Source organism: Pleurodeles waltl, chromosome 6 (assembly GCF_031143425.1).
Source record: "Pleurodeles waltl isolate 20211129_DDA chromosome 6, aPleWal1.hap1.20221129, whole genome shotgun sequence".
In the NCBI taxonomy this organism is placed as follows: domain Eukaryota; kingdom Metazoa; phylum Chordata; class Amphibia; order Caudata; family Salamandridae; genus Pleurodeles; species Pleurodeles waltl.
The window spans coordinates 398,784,704-398,811,959 of NC_090445.1; the positions used below are offsets into that span (position 1 = coordinate 398,784,704).

At 43.1% G+C, this 27,256-nt stretch overlaps 1 protein-coding gene across 1 annotated transcript in view; it reads left to right on the top strand.

Annotated features, from left to right (window-relative positions):
• The window catches only part of PLA2G4C (phospholipase A2 group IVC), a 519,666-nt gene that overhangs the window by 137,494 nt on the left and 354,916 nt on the right, over positions 1 to 27,256 (top strand). Inside the window, exons 5-6 of the mRNA XM_069238317.1 lie at positions 2,832 to 3,030; positions 11,596 to 11,713. Coding sequence (XP_069094418.1) covers positions 2,832 to 3,030; positions 11,596 to 11,713 — 317 coding nt within the window. The remainder of the gene's footprint in view (positions 1 to 2,831; positions 3,031 to 11,595; positions 11,714 to 27,256) is intronic.

The following is a 27,256-nucleotide window of genomic DNA, read 5'->3' on the forward strand; positions in this document are numbered from 1 at the left end:
CACTTATTGTGCTATTTATTACACGGCCTATGCTGTGTAAACTGATGACAGTGCTGCATAGCAGGGTTCAAGCTGCTGTTAAAATAACCCTTTTAGCAGGTGGGGAAACCTGATTTTCAGTATTAAGCAAGTCATCCCAAAGCACACCTTGCAGTGAAAATAACATTTGAGAGGGGAACATTTGTGGCATTCAGAATGGCATATTACCCTGTGACTAGGTGTAAACAACATTGTTATTAGTCAGACTGAAAATGAGACATAGAAAATGTCAAAGTATACTTTATACACTTTATAACCTTTGACCTGTACCAGCTACAGACTACCTTCAAAGACATTTTACACTTTTTTAGCAATCCAATCTACTGGCAATGTTGAGCTTCTTATTACACATATTGGATATGCAACTTTTAGAAAGTTTCCTATACCCTGTCTGAAGTTGCTAGAGGCTAATTAGCATTACCTCACCAGCATTTGCCCAGGCTGTATTTTAGCAGTAGGGCAAAGAGGGACTGCTAAAAAATGGTGTTGCCCCCAGCGCTCCACCACATCAGCATCCAAGGAGATGCACTCAGATGGATCACCTCCTTCCTCACCAGAAGAACATAGAGGGTCATCCTACCACCTTTAATCTCGGAACTCAAAGATATCTTCTGCGGCACCTCCCATCGCTAGTCCCTCAGCCTCATGATCTTCAAAGTATACCTGACCCCTCTGGCCTACATCATATTCTGTGGCTTCAACACAATAACCTACGCAGATGACACCCAACTCATCCTCTAAGTCACTGACAACCAAACTATCACCATGACTAACTTCCACAGATGCCTGACAAGCATTGCCAACTGGATGAGGAAACGCCTGAAGCTGAACACTGACAAGACTGAAATACTGACACCCACACACCTGCTTACCGTGCCAGATACCTCAGAATCATCGTTGATAACAAACTCACCATGACATCACACATGTACACCATATCTTCAGCCTGCTTCCTCACCATGTGTATACTACATAAGATCTTCAAGTGACGACCACCGCACACAGATGCACTGTAACACAAGCCCCCATCACCAGTCAACTGGGCTGTGGCTGTGTTCTCTAAGTAGGAATTGCCACACACCTTCTACAGAGACTTCAAGTTATACAGGACGTCACAGCCAGACTCCTCCTTCACCTCCTCTGACAAACCCATATCACACCCCGCCTCGGGCAACTCCAAATACAGAAAATATGTTAATTTAACCTGCTAACCCATGCACCCAAGGACCTACTCAACAAGACCCCTTCTACACCAGCCATCTCCTGAACGTCCACCAATCGTCGAAGATTATTCTCAACCTCTCTTGCACTTGCCCACACTTGCGCATCTCCTGAAAGCAGAAGTAGAGGAGTCTCCTTCTACATTGCAGCAAATGCTTGGAACAGCCTTCCCTCCCAGTTCCGGACCATCACCTCACTTCCAGAATTCTGAAGGACCCTCAATATCTGGCTGTTTGAATGAGCCTTGTAGGAACTGCAGGAGCCTAGAGACCTATCGGAGGATTAGCAATACTACACAAATCCTGATTGATTGAACCTTTACCTCTTCAGTTAGTGAGGAGGCTGAATTCACCCCAGCACACTAGCTTGTGCCAACCACAAAGGTAGCACCCTCCTCAGAACACTTGCTGGACCTGCAGAAGTTCAGAAGAGGACTGAACCTGCTGTCTATGAACTGAGAGGAGCCCTGAAAGACAGGACCTGCTCCCTATGCTACCAGGACATAGATGTAGACTCCAAGGGTCAGTTTTATGACTTATTTTATGGCTACAGGAACTCCACAAGCTACAAGAGGTGTTTTCTCTTAGGCTCCAGCTGATCCGTGGCAACTGGACCTAAACTGGACTATGCTGCTGGCCTCTGTCTAACACTCTTGGAGTTACTTACTACCTTCCCTTGATGTCCTGTGGGCCTTAGCAGTATACTCTTTCGGTTGTTTGGGCACCAGACCAAAGTTTGGAAACCTTTACAACTGTTTCCTCCAGCGCTTCATCATGACATGCAGAGATGAAGTATCTAAGCTGCAGTTCCTCAGAGTCATATTGAATTTCAGCTTTGTCCTGCTCAAAGGTCCCCCTCACCTCCGGATAATCAACTCAGTACCATTCTATGCAGGATGTAGAAAGTTTTCCGCAAACAATCTTTACAGCAGCAGGGTGCCAGCCGGGCCAACTGGTTCAGTTATCTGTGTTTTTATTCCATGATGGTGGCTACAGTTTCAGCGGTGAGTTTTCCTCTCAAAAACTGCAAATATTCATTGGGATTTAGACACTTGTTTGACTTCCAGACTTTCACTGGGACAAATCCACTTGGTGTATCTGACCTGGGCTCCATCTCGGTTAGCCTCAAATTGCTCAGTTCCAGCCTACCACTTCCATAGAAAACTATTGGTGCTTAGTGCTTTTTGGCGCTATTTGTATTTAAACGTTTAAAAATTAACATCTCAGTTTCCCCTTACTGCATTTTTGTCGTTATTGTGTCATTTTGTTTTTAAATTTAACTATAGATGTGTTACTCAGTTTGGGATTTTTATTGTTAGTGTTTTGAGATTACCTTTTTGGTACTGCACAAATACTTTACTTCATAGCTGCTAGGCAGCTGTGCTCTGTTCAATTTAGTAACATTGTGACAAGAAGTGTTATTATTCCTTGAGGTGGACAGTTTGCCACCCTAAATAACAATCCACCTTCTTAGCATTGCCACTTCTCATGTCCTTGTTTTCATGTGTGTATTAATTTAGTTTAGGTTGAAGACATGCCCATAATTACTGAATCAACATTTTATTTATGCAGGTGTATGTCTTCAATATACGAAGATATAAATTGGTCCAAAAATGTACAGGATCACGAAAGTAAGCTGAAAGAGCACCGCACCAAGCCAACCCAAAACCCACTGAGCTTATGGGAGAAACTAAAGCATGCATTTGAGGAGGAAGTATATTCCCTGACAGTCCTTTGGAGTTACTTGATTGGAAGACATATGATAAAACAAGTAAGTAAACCCTGTGCTTTTTATTAACTTGAGACATCGTTTAGAGGAACGTGCATACTGGATATATATGAAAAAATAAATATATCAATGGCCTACCGCTATATTGCTTCACCTCAAATACTGCTCAATGCTTGAACAGCGATTTGCAAACCAGGAAGTGCAATTTGCGATGCCACCTATGTATGGTCAAAACCCGATCTTCCTAATGGATATTAACTAGGCAGGTTACAATTTGTGATGCCCTGAGATTGGTTACAAATGCAGGGACGAAACCTATAATAGACAGCAGACCTCCGTCCCTGCATTTGCATTCCCACCTCAAACATTTGAAGCAGCTTGTTTTCAAAAAAGAAACTGCTGCTTTTTGCTGTTTGAGAAGAAATCTGAGGGAGTGGGTCCGAACCACTGCCAGTTTCCCCCCAGGCTGCTTAACGTGATTTAAACAAAGGGAAGCTGTAACAAATAGAGCCTCCTTTGAGAATCACTTCTCCAGCTTGAGGATCAGTAACTGATAAATTCTATGCGACTACAATTGCAGTCCCAACTATTTCAATAAGCAAACTACCTCTTGTAAAACATAGGGAACACCACATTTAGTCCCCTCCACTTTCGCAATTCAGAGAGGGACAAAAGCCATGTTTATGATTTGGTGAATTGGAGAGTTTGCAACCATAATATGGCTTTGAACATTTGGCCCTTAAAGTATGGGAGAAAACCTCACTGTATATCTATTTCCAGTGCTATTGCTCTTAGATGGGCCACCCAATTTAGGAGGTACCCCTCTAACATTTCCTACAGTGGCTTCTCGCCTCATGACTGCACATTTGAGCACTTTTGGGGGATAAAAAGTCCTCTGCTTTGGTTATGTTCCTATTGGGCAACACTCCTGCGATGAAAGGATGAAGGTGATGAGGTGTTTGCAGAAACGTAAATGAGATTCTTAATGCTGTAACGCCATACTTGTTATTCTTAGACTTATCTTACATTGGCGAATACTGTTTTTAACACAATGGTTGTTTCTTATTGTGGTGTTTGGCTTCGGAAGTTGGAGGGTGGCACAGCACGTTGTGTGACTGACACAACTATTTTGCTTGTACTTCGTGGGAGAGTCAATGTAAAAGAACAAGAGGGAAGTATTTCCTTTTGGCAGAGGACTGCAGCCCCCGCTACGTGGTCCATGCGTGGGTGATTCAAGCGTGTATGAAATCTTGTGATAAGGGCAACATGGAGCAAAACGGGCACAGATGACTGCACTCACTTCACAAATCTTACTACTGGTTTTAAGCACAAACATATGCGGCCTATCTCCACTTGCCTTTGCCATATGAAGGAAAGTCATTTGACTGACTCATTGCCCTACTCTTGATCCTAAAGAGTTGTGTCTATTTATATTCTTTATAGAGCCACCTGGTTTAATCAATCAATCAGATATTTGTAGAGCGTGCTACTCACCCGCTAGGGTCCCAAGGTGCTGGGGGGGTGCTACTGCTCGAATAGCCAGGTCTTGAGGCGTTTCCTCAAGGTCAGCAGGTCCTGGGTCTGTCGCAGGTGGACGGGGAGGGAGTTCCAGCTCTTGGCAGCAAGGTGAGAGAACGATCTGCTGGCCGCTGTAGTTCTGCAGATGCGAGGGCGAGGTTGGCGGAGCGGAGTTGGTGGTTGGGAGCGTAGAAGGTGAGACGCTCGTTGAGGTAAGCAGGGTTGGCGTTGTGGAGCGCTTTGTGAGCGTGGGTGAGGAACTTGAAGGTGATTTTCTTGCTAATGGGGAGCCAGTGTAGGTCTCAGGTGGGCTGAGATGTGGTTACAGCTTGGGATGTGGAGGATGAGGCGTGCGGAGGCGTTCTGTATACGCTGTAGTTTTTTCCAGAGTTTGGCTATGGTTCCCGTGTAGAGAGCGTTGCCGTAGTCCAGTCCCCTGCTAACGAGGGCCTGGGTGGCCGTCCTTCTGGTTTCGTGGGGATCCACCTGAAGATCTTGCGGCGCATGCATGGGGTGTTGAAGCAGGAAGATGAGACGGCGTTGACTTGCTGGGTCATGGTGAGCGATGAGTCCAGGATTAAACCTAGGTTGCGTGCATGGTTGGTGTGTGTCGGTGCGGTTTCTAGGGTGGCCGGCCACCAGGAGTCGTCCCAGGCGAATGGGTTGGAGCCGAGGATGAGGATCTCTGTCATGTGCGAGTTCAGTTTCAGGCGGCTGTTCTCCATCCAGTTGGCGATGGCCTTTATTCTGACTTGGAGGCTAATTTTGGCAGTGGCGGGGTCCTTGGTGAGTGAGAGGATCAGCTGGGTGTCGTCAGCGTAGGAGATGACGTTGAGGTTGTGTGACCGGACAATGTTGGTGAGCGGAACCATGTAGATGTTGAAAAGGGTCGGGCTGAGTGAGGATCCTTGGGGAACGCCGCAGATGTTCTCGGTGGCTCCAGAGAGGAAGGGAGGGAGGCGGACTCATTGGGTTCTGCCGCAGAGGAAGGAGGTGATCCAGTCCAGGGATCTGTGGCGGATTCCTGCGTCATGTGCGAAGGGTCTGGTGGCTGGCGGTGTCGAAGGCCGCAGAGAGGTCTAGTATTATGAGGGACGCGTTTTCCCCTTTGTCGAGCATGGTCCTGATGTCGTTTGTTGCGGCGATGAGGGCGGTCTTGGTGCTGTGTTTGCTACGGAAGCCCGATTGAGAAGTGTGCAGCATGTTGTTGTCTTCAAGGAAGCAGGTCAGTTGGCTGTGGATGATCTTCTCGATGACCTTCACCGAGAAGGGGAGGAGGGAGATGGGCCATTAGTTCTTGAGATCTCTTGGGTCTGCTTTAGGTTTCTTTAACCGGGCATTGACTTCAGCGAGCTTCCAGCTTTCCAGGAAGGTGGCGGTCTCGAAGGAGCTGTTGACGTTGGGGGCGATGATGGAGCTTGCTCTGTTGAAGACATGGTGGGGGCAGGGGTCGGAGGATGAACAGGAGTGGATGGTGCTCATTGTTTTAATGGTATCCTCGTCATTGATGTGGGTCCCGGAGAGCAGTAGGTTGGTGTGGCTGGGGTCCGGTGAGTTGGGGTTTGTGGTGACAGCAGTTGTTGTGGGGTTGAGGTGTTGAAGCTGTTGTGGATGTCTGTGATCTTGCTGTGAAAGAAGGAGGAGAGGGAGTCGCAGAGGTTTTGCGAAGGTGGGGTGTCGTTGGAGCAGGACCTGGGGTTGGTTGGTTTCTTAACGATGTTGAAGAGCTCTTTGCTGTCATGAGCATTGTTGTCGATGCATTCCTTGTAGAATGATCTCTTGGTGGTCTGGATGAGCTGGTGGTGCTTGCGGATGGCATTCTTGAGGGTGGTGTGGTTGCTCTCTGTTTGTTCGTGGCACCACTTCTTCTCGAGCTTTCGGCACTCCCGCTGGAGGTCTGTGGTGAACCAGATGGCCTTTGTGCTGGTGTGGTTGTTGGAGGGTTTCTTGATCGGGGTGAGGTTGTTGGCACAGTCATCTATCGTCTGAGATTGAGGGCGGCTGTGTTGGGGTCGGTGGTGATGGGTGGTGGTGCTCGGGCGAGGGTGGAAATCAGTTGGTCTTCAGTAACCTTTTTCCAGCTGCGGCGGGGGATCTGTTGTGGGTGTTGGTGAGTGGTAGGTTTCTTGAAGGTGAAGTAGACTCGCAACGGTGGTCGGCCCAGTGGAGTTTGGTGTGGCTCAAGGTAACGTGACTGCTGGCTGAGAGGGTTGGCCGGCGGAGTGGGTAGTTTTCTATGGACATTTCACACTTTGTGTTTGGAAAAATAACAAATGGTTGCTAATGGGTCCACCTGCTGACATAAAATGGTGGGATGGTTGCCGATTTGTTTTTTTTTGTGTTTTTTTCCTGAACTACCATGTTGGTGGAAGCACTATCAGCAAAAATAGAGAAAAAATAATAGGGAAACATTTGGTTCACTTTCAGAACAAGACGAAAACACGAACAAACTACTTTGGGTCAGACAGGTGTATTTTTCACATAAACAGTTACGTACAAAGACAGGACTGCTGTAAGGCCTTGTAAGGGTTTATCCTGCACCAATGAAAATGGTTGATGCAGTATTAACATGGTAACGTAGGTGAACTCCATTCATGAAGCATGACTCTTACATTACTTTTATTCAAGAAAACACAATGCCTCTAATTCCACTTATCAGATTATAATTCTGACATGAAAGCATCCTGCAAATGACATTTGTTAAACTAAACTTAAAAAGGACGGTAGCAGTACTCCAGAAATACTTTCTCTATATCTGCGTTATTTCTAATAACCTCTACTCTTGGCCAAAATCGGAACACACCGTATAATCCTCTAATGGAGGCTATGGGCCTGATTTAGCTCTTGGTGCGGTAATGGGTCTGCCACCACTTTTTCAACAGAAAACAGTCTGCTTGCCTGACCTATTTATATGTTGCCAGTTCCATAGACGATAATGCGCTAACCAACTCCGACAAGGAATACCATCTATTGTGATGGTGCCATTGGAAATAGTGGCTGGTGGCAGGACTCCATCAGCTCTTACTGCCATGCAGATTTGGATGTGCCTTATCACCAAGGCAACTGTGGCAGTCCGATCTTTACTTCTGAGATGTCGGATTGGGGGGAAATGGGGTGAAAGTGCACCTTTTTTTTCCTGATTTCCCCTTCCATTTTCAACTGGAAGCTGCTGCCACTTGACCACAGAGAAAACACAACCCCCCCACTGGACTCAAAGGTAGAGAACACGTATTGGCTGTGTACGCTGTGGTGTCATTGTAAATGAGCTTGGTGTCACTGAAGTCATATGTGTCACAGTAAGTTACTGTGACATGTATGTGTCAGGAGCACAAGTGTGTCAGACAGCGATGGGCACACACTGGTACACAATACATTCGCACACATAAAAAACATAATTATGGTGCCAGTATCAATTGCCAAATGAATGCTGGCACCACACTGACATCACAACCACACTTATCAACTAGGTCCGTGTGTGCACCTTGCAAGGCGACATGTACGTGTAATATTGTGCTACCAGTTGTGTATGTGAGCCTGTATGTGTGCAATTGTATTGGCTGGCGGTGAGAGGTGTAGTAGGTGTTGTGGTTGAATTAGATTGTGTGCCACTTCCATGTGGGTTTCATGTGTTTTGTTGCTGTGTCTGACCTTCAGGTGCATATGGTTGTTGTGTGGTGGTCATCGTGATGTGGTTGTGCTTGTATGTGTGTTTGTGACTGCGTAGATGTGTGTAGTTGTTTTTTGGTTGTTGTGGTTATGTTGTGTGTGGGTTCAGTGTCAATAGTGTGCTTATGTTGTGTCATAGATTTATGGCAGTGTGTGTTTGGCATATACGTGTTGTGTAGTTGTGGAATGGCAATGGCCACCAGTATGTACATGGTGTGTTGTGCAGGGGGCATATATGGCTAAGGTACAGTGTATGTGTGTGACTTACCTCTAATCCACAGCCACTACCATTGTCTGATGTCCATTGGGTCCTGCAATGTCCTCTCTTTGTCATCAATCCACTGCCTTTGCAACTGTAACATTTAAATATGGGCATCAGGAACCCGCCAACCTGATGGCTAGGAAGAGCACTCCGTTGAGGTGGTCAGCGGCTCATCCGCAATACATCTAAATACAGCAGATGGACTGCCGTCGGCTTGACGGAGTACTCAGGCCTGCCGTGGTGGTGCATTAGCAGTAACACTGTCAAGATCTAAACCAGGCCCTATGTTTTTCTAAATAAAAATTAAAAGAAATTGGGGTTATAGTGACAGTTGCTTAAAGTTACAACTTTTTTATCCATAGACATCAATACAGTGAACATTTCTCTGTCCTGTTTGTTGGACAATACCAGCATATCTTTTGAGGACTAAAGTTATTTAAATGAAATGGCAACTTCAATTATCTACAAGGCTACAGTGCTTTGAATGGAATGATAATAACTATTCCCTGGAGGACTACAAAGCTTAAATTGATCTATCTTTCTCTTTAGGGATGACGTTAATCTAATAAGACTGTACACATGATTCTCTGCGAGACTGCAATACAGTACTCTGAATTGAGTATCACAATCATTTCTCTGCAGGACTTCACTGACTAGTGAATTTTCACTTAGTCATTCAATGATTGTATAGTTAAAAGGTAATCACATTCTTATTTCTATTTTACAGACATCCTTGTCTTGTTAAGACAAAGACTGACAGTTTAAGGTATCATTCTGCAGGTGACATTTTTTTCCAAAAAAGGGCTATATTTTTCCATAAAGGTTCTTTTTTCACCTCCATTCTCATTGAAGTCTCTTCAGTAATTATTTGTGGTTACTCACACTGAATAATTTAGAATACTTATTTACACACTGATTTATTATGAGTGTTCTAGTGCACAGTGTGCTAATTCTGCACCCCCTAGAATTAACAATAGTATTTTGTTTCATTCTCCTGGCGTATTAAGTAAGGGGGTTAAGCATTGCACCCTGAAAATCTCCAGAGGAATGACACATTCTAACTCCAGTTTAACCAGAGATTGCCAAAATATCACAAGTCTGCAATAATTTCACAGATCTGGTAATCCCCCGTGGGGCAAAACGAGGGTATCCTGTCACGTCCAAAATTATCCTTGGATAATGATGGCTTTCATATAAATATCTGACAAAATCTGGAGCAGGGTTTAAGCATTCCGTTGATTTTTCTCTCAAGATATATCTTCACTTACGGAGTATCTCTACATGACCCACACTCTGTGTTCTTGAAGCCAATCAGATATTTCTGAAACTGAATAACACATAGGGCAAACTTCGCCACAAAGAGCTTATATATTTTGATTGATATACCATCTACAACTGGTGACTCGACATCAGGGAGTGACATTAAAACACTCTAGAATAACAGTCCTTAAAATCTCCTAAGGAATGGACAACTTTTCAGCTGACATCTTTTTACAGGCTAGCTGTCCTTTTAGCTTCAGGTAACAATATTTCTGTACAATGTTTCCTTTAAAATCATAAAAAGAAAATTGTCAGCATAAGTGTTTTTTACTTAGTTCCTCGTCTTCCACAATTTAACTGTCCCCTCTTTGAAGAGGATCTTGTTGAAAGTTGGCTGGGCCAGAATTCCCCTTTCTACTCTAATTTGCTATAAACTCTTCCCTCGACTTAACCAACACCTAAACCTTGTGGTCTGTGAAATTTTGTAACATTCTAGTAAACTTTATCTAGATTGTTCTGCTGGTCCTGGAGTGTCATATTCTCATCTTATTTTTTCTATTTGCATTTAGCGGCCCTCCTGCCTGTCTCAGAGCAAGTAATGAACAATAGGATATAATGACAATTGAAAATCTGCCGTTTCTTTGAAAGGCCACTCTATACTCATTAAGATCTTCTGAAAAGTTACTTTCATACTTCTCCCACTAGGTGCACAGAGCTGAGACTGCCCTTTGTCATTTCACATGCAGTTCGTGTGATGTGAATTTACAGCATATGAATAAAAAATATATTAGAAAAACATTACACTGGCATTTACTGAAATATTATCTTTTTTAATGTGCAATTAAAGTTATTAGACCAAAAAGTAAATCGATATACACATACCGGGATTTTAATGTATTTTTAAAATATACAATTTTTAAAAAGTCTATCTGATCATTGTTTATTCAGACAGCATTCAAAACATTGAATAAACTTGTGCTCGAGATTAAATTTTAGTTACCCTTCAAATCTTCAGTTTGTGATCCTTTTCATTGAAAAGCTGCAAGCCAAGTGTTAATGTGATGCAACATGGAACTTTTGCAATTGGGTGTCTTCTTTCGAAGATGTCAATTTCTGAAAAAATCAGGAGGGTGCAACGCTTTCACAGCATTATTCATTCATATAATTGTAATCAGTGTCTTAAGTATCCGCTTCCTGTTACAATATGTGCGTGTGTTTTGGGCCCCTTATGTTTGCCAACGGGAATATCTAATTTCAAAGGTACTTGTAAATTGTGTTTGGAGTCAATAGGGAAAACAGGTGCAACTCTTAGATTCACCTGAGGAATCCTACTTCCCTGGTAATTAGTTTTTCCCCAGCACTTCAACTGAAGTTTGGGGGTGCAGAAGGCAACTGAATCCTTTGGGGGAGGCAATGGAGCCCCAACTGTGCTACTTCTTCGGTTTTCTTTATTCTGATGTGACCGTTAATGGATGCAGTTATTCATCATTCCAGAGAGAGAACTTGTTCAGATATTACCTATCCCAGCCATCTGGCACGGTGATATCTACTGGAATCGAAAGTTACAGCCCCATCCCATTCCAGATTTCGGCCTAATTGTTTGTAGAATTTTTGCTTGCAGGTGAAATTCCGTAATGCGTGCAAAATCTTTAAAAGCATAGAGGTATAAAGTGTATACGCTTTGCAAATGTTCGCTAGCAAATGTACACACTGCCCTGCTTTTGCACTTAATTGTTACAAGATTGGCATGCTGCATACAAAATAGTTGCACGGTTGCAGGAATTAAACAGATTGATACATTTCAACATTAGAAAATCCTATTTGAAATACTCTGAGCTATAACGCTTTTTTGCATTTTGTCTTTTTTTTTTTTTTTTTTTTTACAAACATTTCTTTTCTAGATTAATGAAAACACCCTCTCTAATCACAAAAGGGCATGTGAGAATGGTGCAAATCCATATCCTATCTACGCTGCAGTGGAAAAAAGTAACCTTGTGGATAACAAAGAGAACTCTCCTGGTATGAAATTCATGATACACATAGATTAAACGTTTGATAGAGATGCATTCCCTCAGCTGAAAAAAATCTGAAGCACATGTATATAAAAATGTACCTAAAACACTTTCTCCAAAGCAAAATCTGTGCACCATATCCCAAACTGAAAGCTGATCCTTTTATATGTGTTCCTGAAACTATAAATATCCAGGGTTACTTTGATAAAATGTATCTGGTCCAGTCCATTGATTTTATTCAGTAACCCCTGACCACCTTAATAAGTACACTGTTTTGATGTTTGTTTTATGGAGAGGATTTTTCCAATTTTAAACATATTTAGAATTCCACTAGAGGCAGTTTAGACTATCAATGTAAACCATTCTTTATTGGGACTAAGGGGCTCATTACGAGTTTGACAGTCAGAAGAGCCGACTGCCAAATTTGTTGGGATGAGTTGGCTGTCAACCCGGCTGCCTCCCCCAGCCATATTAAGATGTTCCTACTGGGCTGATCAGTGAGAAAATTGTATTATGATGTTCCTGCTGGGCTGACTGGCGGGAACAGTGCTACGGTAGTGACCTCGGCTCCCTTAAGGGATCTGGGGTCAATACCATAGCACTACAGCACCCTCGGAATGCGCACTATCTGCAAAGCAGACAGTGTGCATTTTGATGGTGCTGGGCAGGGGGTAGCTGGGCAATGGCATGCCACAGGCATGGTCAGTGCAGGGGTCCCCTGTTGCCCCCAGCACTGTTTCCACCAGCCTTTCTATGGCGGGGTCCCTACCATGGAAAGGCTGGTGAAAAGAGAGTTCAGTGCTCCTGTGGCTGACCACAAGTACAAACGGCATGTTCCCATAGGGAACCATGTTCCCGGCAGTGACGGTGGTCCCTTGGCGGTCCGACTGCCAGGGTCATAATGTGGCGGTCGGACCACCTGGAGTGAGGCGGTGTGAAACCTACTTTGAGTCTGGTGGTCACCAGAATCGTAATAGGGCCCAGCGTTTTAAGAAATGTATTTAAGACAACTGCTTGCACTGGGAAAAACAAAATCAAAAATTGAACAATAAAATTGCATTTAAACAGAAAATTAAATTGGGTTATCCTTCAGTTGTTTACTTAAAGGCTTAAAAAGTGCATACAATATACTTATAGTAAACAAATTAAAATACCGTACATGGCGAGTATATATTCTCACGTCTGCACTCATACACCAGTGCTCAACAATTTAACCCAAATTTAATTTCAGCAAATCATTCAAAATCATTGGTTCAGTTTTTTTCAAAGAGTGATGTCATTTGTACAAAAGTATATGTCATTGCTGCATTGCCTTGTCATAGTCTTCAACAGAATGTATAAATAACAGTGTAGTGGCCATTTAGAATTTGTCAAACTTACCAAACTTGTGGCTTGCTTAGTTCATTTTAAGGTGAGCAAAGTGCAGCATTTCCTCCTGTGGCAATACAGCAGACTCTACTGGTGGTAACCCCTGACATGTGGGCTCTTTCACCACTGGGCCATATGGTCGTAGAACCTGCCACCCTGCTACATCTAAGGCAGGGCATCCTTCAGTAAATATTCCTGCCAGGTACCACCAATCACGGCAAAGCAATCCTTTCCAGGGAGATACATCTGTTCCCCTCATTGCACAGGGATAGCACTCCCTACGTGTCATTGTCATTATTAGTCATTATTAGTTTGTTACACAAACTCCTGATTTGGGTGTTTGTTTAGAAGAAACAAGTGTCAAGCATGGCGAAGCCAGCATGGTAGCCTCTTCACATCACTGTGCCATCATTGGAGTCACTGGTGTGGCTGCTCTACTGTGGGCTTAAAGATGCCCGCTAATCAGGGAGGGATCTCTAAACTGAGTGGGCATTCCTCCAACAGGGGATTGAAGGCCATGGCTTCTGCTGGGCTGGTAGGCCATGGCCTTCAATAAATTGCCTTCTGCTATTTTTGATGACCTCATTTGATCAGAAAGGTTTTTTTTGGAGGAGATCGGATCATACAATTCTTTGCAGTCCTAGTGTGTTCCTATTTCTAATTAATGTGTTTCACTCAGTCAAGGTAAAGGGCAAAAACCCATTGGATTATATTCAATATAGTTTAATTTTGTATGTAGGAGCAACTGAGCACAGTGGGCACTGATCTGGACATCTCTTTGTCCATAAGTTCCAGTCACTGCATACTTCCACCCCTGGGGCAGGTGACAGAAAGATTTATTTCTAGTCACAAGATACTACTTTGCTCTGGCTGCTGGGCAGTTGACCTGAATCCTTCACTTAGTTCCCAAACATGTTCTTGATGAGATTGTTCTCCAAGATATTTACAATTGATCCATAATTTAACACAGTATTTTACTTTTCACTGGTACACATAGTAACTTTTCCTGTCCAGTCAGTTAAAGTTTAACTAAAAGGAAGCCATAGACTCAAAATCCCAGGTCAGTTTTATGCACGGAATCTCTCAATGCCTAACTGAAAGAAGATCAATTTGTTCTATATTTTAACTCAAGGTTTTTAATTTATAACTCCAGTTTTTAACCACTGGAACTGATGAGAGACAGAAATGGGTAAAAGTATATGAGATATTTCTGGAGGTTCGGTCTCCCTTCCAGTTTTTCAAAGAAGGCCAACTGAGACTACACGTAACTATGGTTGAAATTCTGGATTATAAATGATGAAGCAGAACTACATAATTAAGCGGGAAATTGAGAATGTTAGATGCATTAGACATGAGCAGGCACTCAGCAAGGGTAGAGAGGCAAAGTGCTTATTTAAACCTAAGCTGATGAAAGAATGATCTACACAGGTCAGGGGGTAAAGACTGCAACAGGAGTTCAAAGTGCACAGTTTCTGGGAAAAGTGCAACTTCTGGATATAGCAAAGTCAGAACACTCACCTAATGAACCTAATGAATGTTCCAGTAAACATAGCAGGTTGGGCTCCTCTGGGAACCAATGTTATTAAGGCTGCAATTGTAAACCCTTTGCCCCAGCCATGGAACAAGGTAGAGATTAATTCAATTTTTAAAAAGGGGAACAAGGACTTACGAAGCTGCTGTTGTCCAATTTCTATATACGTTTCTAGAGAGGGTAATTTTGCAAAGGATGGAGGACTGGCAAAGCAGACCACAATCCTCTCCGTTGTCCTCTTCAGATTACGTGAAATGAATTACGTGAAATGGATACAGTGGATTAAAGTTCAACTTTGCATGTGATAATTGAGAAATATGTCCGGGCCAGGAGAGGGGCCATTCATTTGGCTTTCATTAATCTCTCCTGGGCTTTTGTCATGGGACTCTGCTCTAAATAGTGGGACATAATGGAGAGGCTGGCTTTTGTAAAATCCCTTATTGATCTACTCTGTCGTTTGGACTTGCATACCTTGGTAAACGTATGTTTTGGGAAAGATGGCAAACTTACACCTAGTTTCAACTCCACATTAAGGGTTCACCAAGCTGGTGTCATGGCCCTTTTCCTATTCCTCATTTATATTAATGTGCTGGCAAATTTCTCAGCCAAAGTAGGGAAAAATATGCCCCAACTGATCAGTTGCCCTGTCCCAGTACTTCTCTATCAGACGACACAGCTTTTATCGCCAGAAATGCAAATGGCCTCCAAAGACTGTTGGACTCCTTTGCCTTTTTTTGTGACTGACCAAGGGCTAAAGACACTTAAATGCTTCATTTTGACCTGTTAGCCTAAAAACATGTGAACTAAAAAAAATTACAGTGAAGGGGCTGAGGTGGCTGAAATCAAAAATTTACTTACTTGGGTATTCCTTTTGATGTTGCCTCAGAATGGAAATTTATGCTTAAGGGCTCACCAGTTCCAAAGGTCAGTTGATATCAATATTTGTTTTTCCTCCAGAGGAAGGAGTTGGTGCAGATATTTTAAAGCAAGTGCACTGTGATAAGTACTCATTAGGCCTGGGTGTAGAAGAATTTGTGAAATTCGGACACTTAGCACTATGCAAAGTAGTGCAGAGTTCCCGAATTCCGCAATCCAGCATGGAACAGAGTTCATTCACGCTTGCGAGATTGTGTTATAGCACTCTCTCACAAGCTCCATGGTACTCCTGGGCCACTAGTGAGCGCGCACGAAGCTTCGTGTTCACTCACACTGCTTCTGGCCGCATAAGCAGCCACAACAGTGCCGCTCATGAGTGCAAAATCATTTCTACTCCAAATGCCACTAAATCTAGTCAAAAAGTTTTTTGACTATTTTTTTTTCTACAATTGACCCTGCAAGTTGTTTATCAGATTGAGAAGCCTTTTATTTCCAAACAGGAAGGGAGTGCATCAGATAATCTACTTCCTGTTCCTGTCCAGCAGGCTCCTTCCAATCCTTTGTCCATCTCCTGGACACTTCTTACTTGGATTTCGAAGTGGAAGGATCATTCTCTTTGTCTGCTGGATATACCTTTGAATTTAAGGACTTTTTTTTTTTTTTTGTCCTCATTTCATCACCCTTGCTTTGGTTAATGGGGAAAAGCACAGGCCCGGCAGACCACGGCATACCTCCGGGTATATAATCCATACCACAGTTAAGCCGCCCCACCTGTTCTACTAATTGTATTTTTCCCAAACGTATGTCATCGATCAAGTATTATTATTTTCTAGAACCTGATCATAACCAAAGCAGCACCCAAAAGGGTATGGGGGAGTTCTAATCATTGGACTTAAGAGTTCAAAAGTTCAAGAGGAAGAGACCAAACAGAAACCTATACAGCACAAAAAAAAAAAAAAAACATTATTGATAAACATTCTCCCAATGCATCCAAAAATTGTCTTTTCTAGAAAGGGGGGCTCGTTGTTACAATGTGCATATTCGATTTACAGATGTTTGCCAGTCCAACGCACGGGGAGGAAGAGGATCAATCCATTTACGACATATTTCTCGTCTAGCTAGGAGGATTAATATAAACAACAGATGCTCCTGATGTACTGGCAGTCTCCGGTACTTTGTACCCTGTTTCCAGACCCCAAACACCACTGTTGATAGATTTAAGACTAAATTAACATTAAAGATTACTTTTAAGGTATTCCCTATATCCCCCCAATAGTTCAACAACTTAGAACATTGCCAAAACATGTGAATATTGTCTGCCTTGTCTTCCCCACATCTTGGACAGTTTTTCTGGGTTTTCCCAATGGCTGTTAATCTAGCCGGTGTCCAAAAAACCCTATGGAGTGTAAACAGGTGATTTTTCTTCAACCCTGCTGGCCTAGTAGTAAGCCACAGTTCTGAGCAAGACTTTTGCCACAGTGCTATGACGTCTGATGTTGGAAAGATCGCCCCCCACTTCGACAAGGGAAGGGATGCACTATCCTCTGCTGTTTCCAACAAAGCATGGTACCACAATGCAACCTCTTTATTAATGATTTTCTGGTTTAATTTCCCTTCCCATACGCTCCTCCCTATTTCTCCTACTGGTCGAGAATTTACCCAACTAGATATCTGAAAGTACTTGAATCTAGAAAATGTCCCCCCAGTAGCTTCCTGGAATGCACACCAACTTAACAATTCAGATCCATCTGTTATCTGGCCCCATCTTACCATCCCACTCGCTCTCAAGGGAATTGATAATTTATCGATGAGGCATTCAGGGGTACCAGGTGAGTCCCAAATGAGGGCAGAACTGCAGAAGTAAGGTATCTCTAACACCCTCCGAAAATACATCCAAACATAGCATGCATGTCTGGGAAGTTTCAAACGAACCTTCTTAAAGTACCTAGGGTGTCCGAATTTATGTAAGAAATGATCTGCTCCTTCCTCAAGATGTGCTGTTAACGCTCTCCAGACTAAATCATACTCTGACTTTTTATTCAATAAGATTCTAATGTTTTTCAATTGAAAAGCCAAATAGTACCTAAACAGGTCCGGAGACTAAATACCCCCCCACTCTTTTTTCCTACTCATCCTTTTCCATGAAATCCTTACTCCCTTGGAAGCCCATACAAATGAGGATAAGTCCCCCTGTAGTTTTTTAAACCAGCTCTTCTTAAACTCTAATGGAATAGAATTGAACAAAAAAGTAAATTTTGGAAGAATGCACATCTTCAAAATATTAGATCTTCCGATTAATGTGAGAGGAAGAGCGGCCCGCGCCTTTAGCATTTTTTTAGTTTCCCTATGTACTATGTCAAAATTCAATTTAGCTACCGCGCTAAGATCAGTTGTTAATCGAATCCCCAAGTATCTAATCTCCTGTTTAACTAAGGGGGAAACATGCGTCAAATTCCAACACATTATTTCCGTCTTTTCTGTGTTTATGCTGTACCCAGAAAATCTACCAAATTGTTCCATCAAGGTATTGACCTTAGGTAAAGTAGACCTAACATCGCTCGTATATATCATTAGATCGTCTGCATATAACGCTAGTTTTTTTTCCCACCCCCGAACTCGAAATGGAATAATCTCCTTACAAGACCGAAGTAAAATAGCCAAGGGTTCAATGTATACATTAAAAAGCAAGGGAGATAGGGGACAACCCTGTCGCGTACCCCGCCAGATCCTAAATTCCTGTGATAAATGGCCATTAACCAAGACTCTCGCTAAGGGGCATCTATACAATTCCCCTATCGCCCTAACAAAAGGAACTCCCAAGCCCACTTTTTCCAACACAGCCCTTAAAAACAACCAATTAACACGGTCAAAGGCCTTAGCCGCATCAAAGGTCAAGATTGCCAATGGGGCCTTCTCTTGTTCCGCTAGATCTATTGCAGCAAATAACTCGTGAGTTACTTCATGAAGTTGCCTCCCCTTCATAAAACCCTTTTGATCCAAATGTATCAAATTGCCAATGGCTCCCCCCAATCTCTTAGCTAAGATCCCTGTATAAAGTTTGTAATCCGCATTCAACAAGGAGATGGGCCTATATGATGAACAAGACATTGAATCCTTACCTGGCTTTAACAGTAAACAAATTCTCGCCTCTCTCCAGGAATTCGGTATTTGGGCCCCTTCTATCAACATGGAATTAAATAACTCTAATAAAAATGGAACGAGTTCATCCCCCAAAGCCTTATATAATTCATTGGGTAGACTATCTGGACCAGCTGCCTTTCCTTTTTTCAACGCCTTTATGCCTTCAACAAGCTCAGCCTTAATTAACTTATAATTCAATAAGAGCCTTTTAGACTCCTCTAATGCTGGGAGAAAAGCTTTATCTAAAAACTCTCTCACCGACTCTTCCGAGTTAACCGAGCTTTCTAAATATATCTCCTGAAAAAAAGATACGAATGCCCCCTCAATCTCTTCTTGCTCCATACAGATCTGATTCTTAAGATCAGATTTAACTGATAAGATGTGCCTTTTGGAAAGGTCCGACTTAACCTTCCACGCTAACAGCTTACTACAACCTTCTCCATATTCAAAGTGTGCATATTGACTACTTTCCCACTTTAGCCTACTGCGATTTTCCAAAAACGCGTCTAAGGTAGTCCGAACCTTTTCCTCTTGACGAGACAGCTCCTCTAATAAATCATTTTTCCCTTCTAACCGTGCATTATACATTGAGACTCGAAGCGTTTTTAATGACAATTCCATATTCCCCAGCTTTTCCCTCTCTTCTCGATACTTGTAAGTAGCTAGGCTCACTAACCTCCCTCTTATATAGGTCTTGAATGCATCCCAAACACACCATAAACTTGCAGTACCTTGATTCATATGAAAAAATTCTCTTGTATCTTTTTTTAACGCTTCTACTATTGCGTCGTCTAAGAATAAAGCACGATTAATTGTACTCCTAATATCCTTGTTTGTGACCCTGATATCCAAATGTAGTGTTACCGCTGAATGGTCTGAAAGATATGGTATATTGTGGGCTACCCTTCTCACATCTGGGCATAAACTTTTATGTATTAAAAAAAAATCTATTCTAGATCTGTGCCAATATTTTTTATTGTGAAATGTGTATCTGTCTCCTTCACCCCCTCTCCAATGCCAAACATCTACCATGCCTAAATCCTGCATCGCTTGTTTCACCAATGCCCTTGTTTTAGGTGAATTAACTGTACCCCGGGGGTTGACCTGTCCTGAGCAGGGTCTAACAATATGTTAAAATCCCCACCTAATACCACTGGGTGCCTAGCTGAAAGTAAAATATTAAATAAGTCTTGAAATGGCGTTGGGTCGTCGATGTTTGGCCCGTAATAACCCGCCACTGTGATCCAATAACCGCATACACACAGTTCTACCACTACCCATCTTCCTCTGGAATCAACCTGTACCACTCCTACCTTAAACCTCGTAAATTTCTTAATCAGTACTGCCACACCTTTTATTGTGCTAGTTTGGGAAGAGCAAGTGCTAAATGAAACCCAGTTCAACCGTTTAAGGCAGCTCTCCCACTCACTTTGTTGAAGGTGGGTTTCCTGCAGTATGATGATCTCCTCCTCCACCAATCGCAAGTATTCAAAAATCTTCCTCCTCCTACCAAGCACCCTTAAACCATTCACATTCCAAGAAAGGAATCTCAGCTTTAAATTGCCATGCTTAGACATCGTAAAGAGAAGGAAAGAACACAGAACGCAGAACCCCCCAACCTATTAGACAAGTTATGAGGACTTTCTTGTTTTTATCCTTTTCAAACCCCCTTACCCAGACCAAACCCCTACACCCAGTGCCTCCCACACCCACACCCAACACCAACACGCCCCCAAAGCCACCCCCTCCCCCCAGAGGAACCCTCCCCATTTCTACTAGGATAACCATCCTGTTATCCTTGTTTTGAACTCCTCGTCGGACGGGACTTTCCACTAGATCTTATTGAGACGCCTTAATCTGATCAATAAATGCGCTAACCTCCCCGGGGTCTCTCCTTTTATACATTTTATTCTTCCACATAATACGGAGAGCGGCCGGGAACCTTAGTTGGACTGTAGCCCCAAGGGCACGAAGCTCCCGCATAAAGTTTCCCAGTTCCCACTGCCTGTCTAACGTTGCTTTAGACACATCTGATCTTATCCTAAAAGACCAATCCCCCTTGGAGAAGGCTCCAACTTTAAGGGCTTCAGACAAGATTCTTTCCTTAATAGAATGTGTTGAAATTTATCAAAATCCTCCTAGGGTTCTTTCTTCCGGGATTTTTCTTGTAAGGATCACAATGAACTCTCTGGATGTCCTCTTCCAGATTAATCCCTACTGTATTAGGGAGGACCTCCTTGATCAAAGCGATCACATAGCCCTTAATGTCCTCCCCTTCCAAACCCTCTGGGACTCCTAAAAGCCTGATATTATTTCTCCTCATGTTGTTTTCCAATGTCTCTAATTTGTCCTGCAACATCTTCTCTCCACGTTTTAATTGTAAAATATCCTTAGATTGGGCTAACACGCGCTCCTCATGAGCCTCCACCACCGCCTCCAACTTCCCCAACCGGTCTGTTAGCAAATTGATTTTACTTTCCAAAACTTCACAGGCTTCCCGAATCCTAGTTTGATTAGTTTCTGAAATCTCAAATTTTCCCCTAATCTCATTAGTAAGAGAGATTAACAAAGCCTGAACATCCATGTCGCGTGATACTGATCCACTAGAGGAATTACCCTCGACTTCCAACAAGGGTACTGTCTTAGAGGGACCCTCTTTCTGCTTAACTGGTTCCTCATCTAGTGTTTTTTGGGCTGGATCTACAGCTAAACAGCCTTCAACTAGATCTAATGCCCCAGAGTCGGCTAAGGCCGGTTGAACACCTGCCATAGATTGTGGTGGAGGATTTGCGGTCTGAAAGTACCTTGTAATCAAAGATTCGCTCCTCCCTTGAGGCTCAGTTTGGCTTTCCTCCAGGAGGGGTAGAGAGTGCCCCCCAAATGATGTTGTATAGTCAATCCCCTCACCGTGAGATTTAAGATCTAAATCTGCTATACCTGTCTCTACTGTCCCAGATAACTGAGTCCGAAGCTGAACAGTCCCACCCCGGGTGCTGGGCTTACTTTTCCTTGCAACAATCGAGTCATTGGCTTCTGCCCGAGCACCCCTGGGACGACGTTTATTTGGTGACATGCACCGTGAGGCTCCAACACTCTCGCAATCCCTTCTTACTCCACTCCCATTTAAATTACATCTGGTGAAGACCCCCGGAGTATCCGGTATACTCCCACGAAGATAGCAGCGAAAGGTAAAAGATCTCCCACGTCGCACACCCCTCACTGCTTCTGTCCAAATACTGGAGTTCGATGCCTGCTTCCAGGACACCACCCCACCACCCTTCGCCGAGGGCAATAACCCCCCTTCTTGTTCGCCGTTTTTTTCTTCTTAATTTTTTTCCGACCTAGGCGGAAAAAAAAACCCACTCGGAGGGGGAAATTTAGGAACTAACGTGGCCTAATAGAAAGAGATTATTCTTCCCCCTTTTTATTCTTCTTTTTTTTCTTTTTCTTTTAGGTCACCAGCCCACCACGCGGGTTTTAAAGACCCATCCAGCCACTATCAGGGAAAAACCAGATTAACACGCCTATTGTACAGTGTCCTTATGCTCGTGCCGTATTCACAGGGAAGAGAAATTGGTAATGCTGGAAAACACAGTACAAGTTGAAACAAGGAAACGCTAAGTAGACGGTGTCTGTTTCACCCCCCAATACGATTCAGTGCATTAAACCCCTTTTGCGCAGTCAAATTGTACATATTATACAATGTCAAAGAAAATGTCAAAGTCTAAATGTGCCAAAACTTAATAAATCCTGACGGAATGTGGAACGCAATGCCAAAAGCACGGTACTCAATTTATCCACAAAACACTTGCACCTACTTAAGTTGCAGCATACAAGGCTTTTCAACAGGATTGGAGTAAATACCCGCTTCTCCTGGGGAGGCAGCCCCGATGATACTCTGCCTAAAAAAAAAAAAAAACAGGCACCCACCAGAATGTGGATACCCCGATTCGCCTAACGCGCAAAATCGATGTTACCGCCGTCACTCCACTGAAGATCCTTCTGGAACGCCTCTAAGGGCTTCCCCAAGCGCTGGAAAGGGAGCTCCGGCTCTCGGATCAAGCGTGCGACAACGCGCGAGAGGAATTCCTCCAAGGATTCCTCCCCGGAGTCGCTCCTTCCCTCCAATCTTCACCCCCTCGCCGGGGGGCTCCGATGCCGAAGTCGCAAGCGGTACCGCCGCAGCTCTCCTGAGCGCTGACCGGCGAGATCCGCCTCACGTCTGAGGTCGCGCGATGCTAGGCGTCTCTCGCCCGACGAGAGTTCACGGGCAGCGCGTTAGCTGTCCGTCATGTTCCTCTTAAGGACTTTGTTTTTGTTGAATCACACAAGTAGGTTCAAAAACTATTGTATAAGGGTGTTTAATTGCTTGGGCATGCACCAATATTTGTTTGTACTTTAATCTGATTTTTTTAATCTTATAGTGGTGGGTGGTCTGGAGTTTTAGCATAGTCCTGGTTATTGTTTATTTTGCATTTCATTGATTTTTCACCTTTTGTAAAGCAATATTGTTGCACAGCTCAGTACTTTTTTTACATGTTTGTAACATTTGTAATATTATTTTTTAAAGGGCCATCTAGCCAGTAGGAGCCATCAGTAGTAGTCAGTGTATGAAATAAATGTTTCAGTGGTATGTTTTTATAACTTTAATAAGGGCAGGGATGACATTGGATTTTTAAAATCGTTGACTTATTTACATTTCATGTTTTTTTTTTTTTCTGGAAAGAGTATATGTTGTGGGGTAATATTTGGTTGTATAGATACATGTGTGTTGTGAAAATATTATAGCTCTGTTAATTTTCTAATGTTTTGCATTGCTGAATTAATGTTGGTTACTTTTCTTCAGTGTTACCACCACCATGCATCCTTATGACCAGTCTGTGTGTGTGTGTGTCTCATAGCCCACTATTTCTCTTTGTTCTCCATGCAATGCAGCCTTGGGCCATTTTCTGTCCATAGGCTAGCATGTGTTCATTGTTCCCCATGCCTCCTTGTTCACAGTTGTTGTTTGACCATGTGGCTGGTGGCCATTTTGTCCATCCAGCTAGTGTACCTTTGACATGGGCTTGCATGTGTTATTGTATTTTAATTTTTTAATTTTATTTTTATTGCATTTTATTTTAATGTTTAATTTCTTTTTAATTTTAAAGTTCGTTTTTTAAAATAATGTTTTACTTTTTTAACATTGTAATAATTTTTTTTAATTGCTTTTCTTTTTATTAAATGTTTATATTTTATTTTTTTTTATTTATTTTTTTTATAATGATTCTAATTTTTATTTAATTCTGCATTTTACCTTGATCCATCTGTCCATCCATCCACCACAGACGCACAGCTGCACTACAGCATTTGGTTTCTTTAGGTGTAATTCCATTTCCTCCTGGACTCGCTGGCTGCGGAGCACGGCAGACAAATCAACAGCATAATGAATTTTGTTAATGATATTCCAATTTTCCTGGACCACCTTGCTGCCATAGGTTATTTAAAGTATTATTCCATTTACTCATGTACCTCTCTCTGACTATTCCAGCTGTCTCCTTTAAAACAGATAGAGATAAAGCAAAGATCTAGATCTACCTGTTGTGCTGTCTGATTTGAAATGTAATTTTTTTATGGTGAGGTTGTGTTATTTGCCTTTACAATGATTGATAAAAATTAGTATTTATTACAGAAGTAACCAACCACACTAAGATTGTATTTGTCTGTACTATTTAAACCTGCAACAGTGCCACATTTCACCAACTACATGTTTTTCTTGCTTGGTTGTTTTTAGGTGCACAAGAGAAGAGAACCCACATCACCGGAAGTAGTGCCAAAAGAGAAGGCCTTTCAATTACTTTGGTCCTCCAAACTCTTTTTGCTTGCTCATCTTAGTGCAACTGCCAACCTAGAGCTTAAGATGACCCTAAAGAAAGTTGCTCCTAAGAAAGTGGCCAGTGAGAAGAACAGCTTTCTGCCAGTAGCATGGCAACCGCAACCTTTTTTGGGAGAAGTGTGCCTGCCACACAGGCCTCTGGGGAGAAATCTGGGAACAGCAGTCCTGCATCAACTGCACCTAGGCCCAAGACCATGTCTGTCAATGAGGCAGCCACTGCAATCATGATGACGCTGACGAGCAGTGATGTTGAATTGAATTTGTCCCCTTTGCAAAGTAGCACCCAGTTGTTTCAGGAAACAGAGCAAAATCCCATCAGCCTCAGCAAGCAATAGTAGATCTTCCAACAGCTGGAGCAGAATAGGAACTCCAGCTTTCTGTTGATCAAGAACCTCCTTTTTTTTAATCCATGGTTCCCAGATCGCTAGGAGGAAAAAGGAAGGGCACTACTCCACCATCTTTTCCAAGCACCACTTTTGAAGAAGACATGGAGTGGACCCTGGCAGAGGCCGGGAGATACCAGAAGAGGCGAGGGAAAAGAAAAGTTCCAGAAAGCCTTACAATCGTGGAAGGAGTTGATGATGATGATGAGGAGGAGGATGATGGTGATGATGAAGAGCCAGTCATTTTGGAGCTGGCAAGAGGAGTCGGACATCACAATCCAACCTGCTCCGAGGGATGTGGCACAGGCAGCATCACTAGCTCCTATATTAGTAAGGCACCAGCAGAGACCTGCACCGTACCTCCGTAGAACTATGCACTGCAGAGAGGCAATTGACAAACCCACCTGCCTCCAGTTCTTCTACAGACATTGGCAGTGGCCCACTAAAAAAGTACTCTTCCCCAGTTTGGGGCTTTTTAGAATTAGCCAAAAGGAGGAGAAAATCATGTTAGCCTCCATTTGCCATGCAAGTGTTCTGGGTGGTAAGCCTGGTTCACATTATGATACTGGAGACCAGATGACCCATATGAGAAAACATCACACAATTTGGTGGGAGGAGCACCTTAAAAAAAATGCTGAACATGGTTGCAGTGGTGAAGATGCGGAGAGCTGTGAAACATCAGCTACAACTGTTCTAATCACAGTGGAAGGTGAGGAAGAAGACTGTGATATCATTTTCTTGCAAAACAGCCCAGTCCCCACAGTGTACCAGATTCACCCGCCTCACAGATCTCACAATGGCACAAGAAGACTTAGTCAGATGAAGAGTGAGACACCACAACATATAGTAACTGCCCCATGATGCACATTGAGTCTACCACCAACTACATCTCAAAGTCTCCTGCATCACTGGCCCCAGAAAAGAAGAAAATTCAGGCTACTGTCCTGCGCATGTTTAGTCAGGAAGGGCCCTACAACCACAACCATCCAATGGCACATTTGTACAATGGGAAGCTGGCAAAAACATTAGAGCTGGACCTCTTCCCTTTCTCTTTTGTGGAAGGAGTGGAATTCTTAGAGTTTGTGGCAGCCATCTGCCCAAAATGGAAGGTTCAAAGTCAGACCTATTCTGCCAGAGTTTTTGTTCCAGAACTGCATCATGATGTGCTGTAGTTGGTTGGACAAGCTTTGCAGCAAAGTGTTGTGCAAACCATCAACCTACATGTGGGCCAGTTGTCAGGCGACTAATTAAATGTGCCTCACTGCACACTGGATCTCTTTTGTGGGGGTAAAACAAAAGCTATCTTGAAGTCTTGGCCCTGAAGACATTTTTAAGAACATTTGGCACCATGGAGAAATCACACACAGCTGCAAACATCTTGGATGAATTTAATTGCGAGGTATTTGAGTGACTGAGACCCAAAGGTCTTCAAATTAGATTTGTTGCCACAAACAATGGCAGTAACATAGTCAAGGCCATGGCAGCACGTGGCTATATCAGGGTCCGGTGTTTAGCACACTGCATCAACCTGGTATTGCAAGTCTTTCTTAAAAAGAAGACATAGCAACATACTGACCACCTGCAGACACATCTACACATTTCATTCATCCTTTTTACAGCCCGGAAACAGCTGCTGATTTTTCAGCGTGATTAGAGTACCAGTTAAAGCCCTGATACAGGAGGTGCCAACATGTTAGAAGTCAACATATATAATATGTTGCAATGTCTGTTTGAGTAGTACAATCAGATCAATGACTGTTCACAGAGGAGGGTATGCAAGTGGGAAAGCTATGACCATGGATGCAAACAAATGGAGTCTAATCACATGCCTTGCACGGATGCTGCTCCCTTTTGAGGTTTAAACATGGGAAGTTAGCAAGGGAGACAGTACAATGGGCCAAGCTAGCCTGTTATTGCACCTTCTACACGAGAAGCTAAGGAAGGTGTCAAAGGTTTGCATCTTTGGGTATGAACAAAAACCCAGACGTGCATGCCTTGGTTGAGAGCCCTAAGCTATTGTTTGACTTGTAATGAAGGCTGCAAAATAACATTATCTCCTCCAAAGAGTACTTCTGTGCCACTTCACTTGATCCACGCTACAAAAAAATTCTTTCTACTTTTGTTCCTCTTTCTTATTGGGATATTTCACATTACAAGAGGTGGATTGTTTAGCAAGCAGGAGAACTGGATGAAGAATGACTGGAACTTGGAGTCCCACTCTGCAGTTCTTGGGTACCACCTTCAACTTCCAGAGAGGGCAGTCTTTTCTCACACCTGCCAACAAGAAAACCAGCAACAACTGTAACAGAAGAATCAGACCCAACCTTTGTTTCAAGTGGCAGGCCTTAAATCCAGTGCACAACAAGCCCCACCACA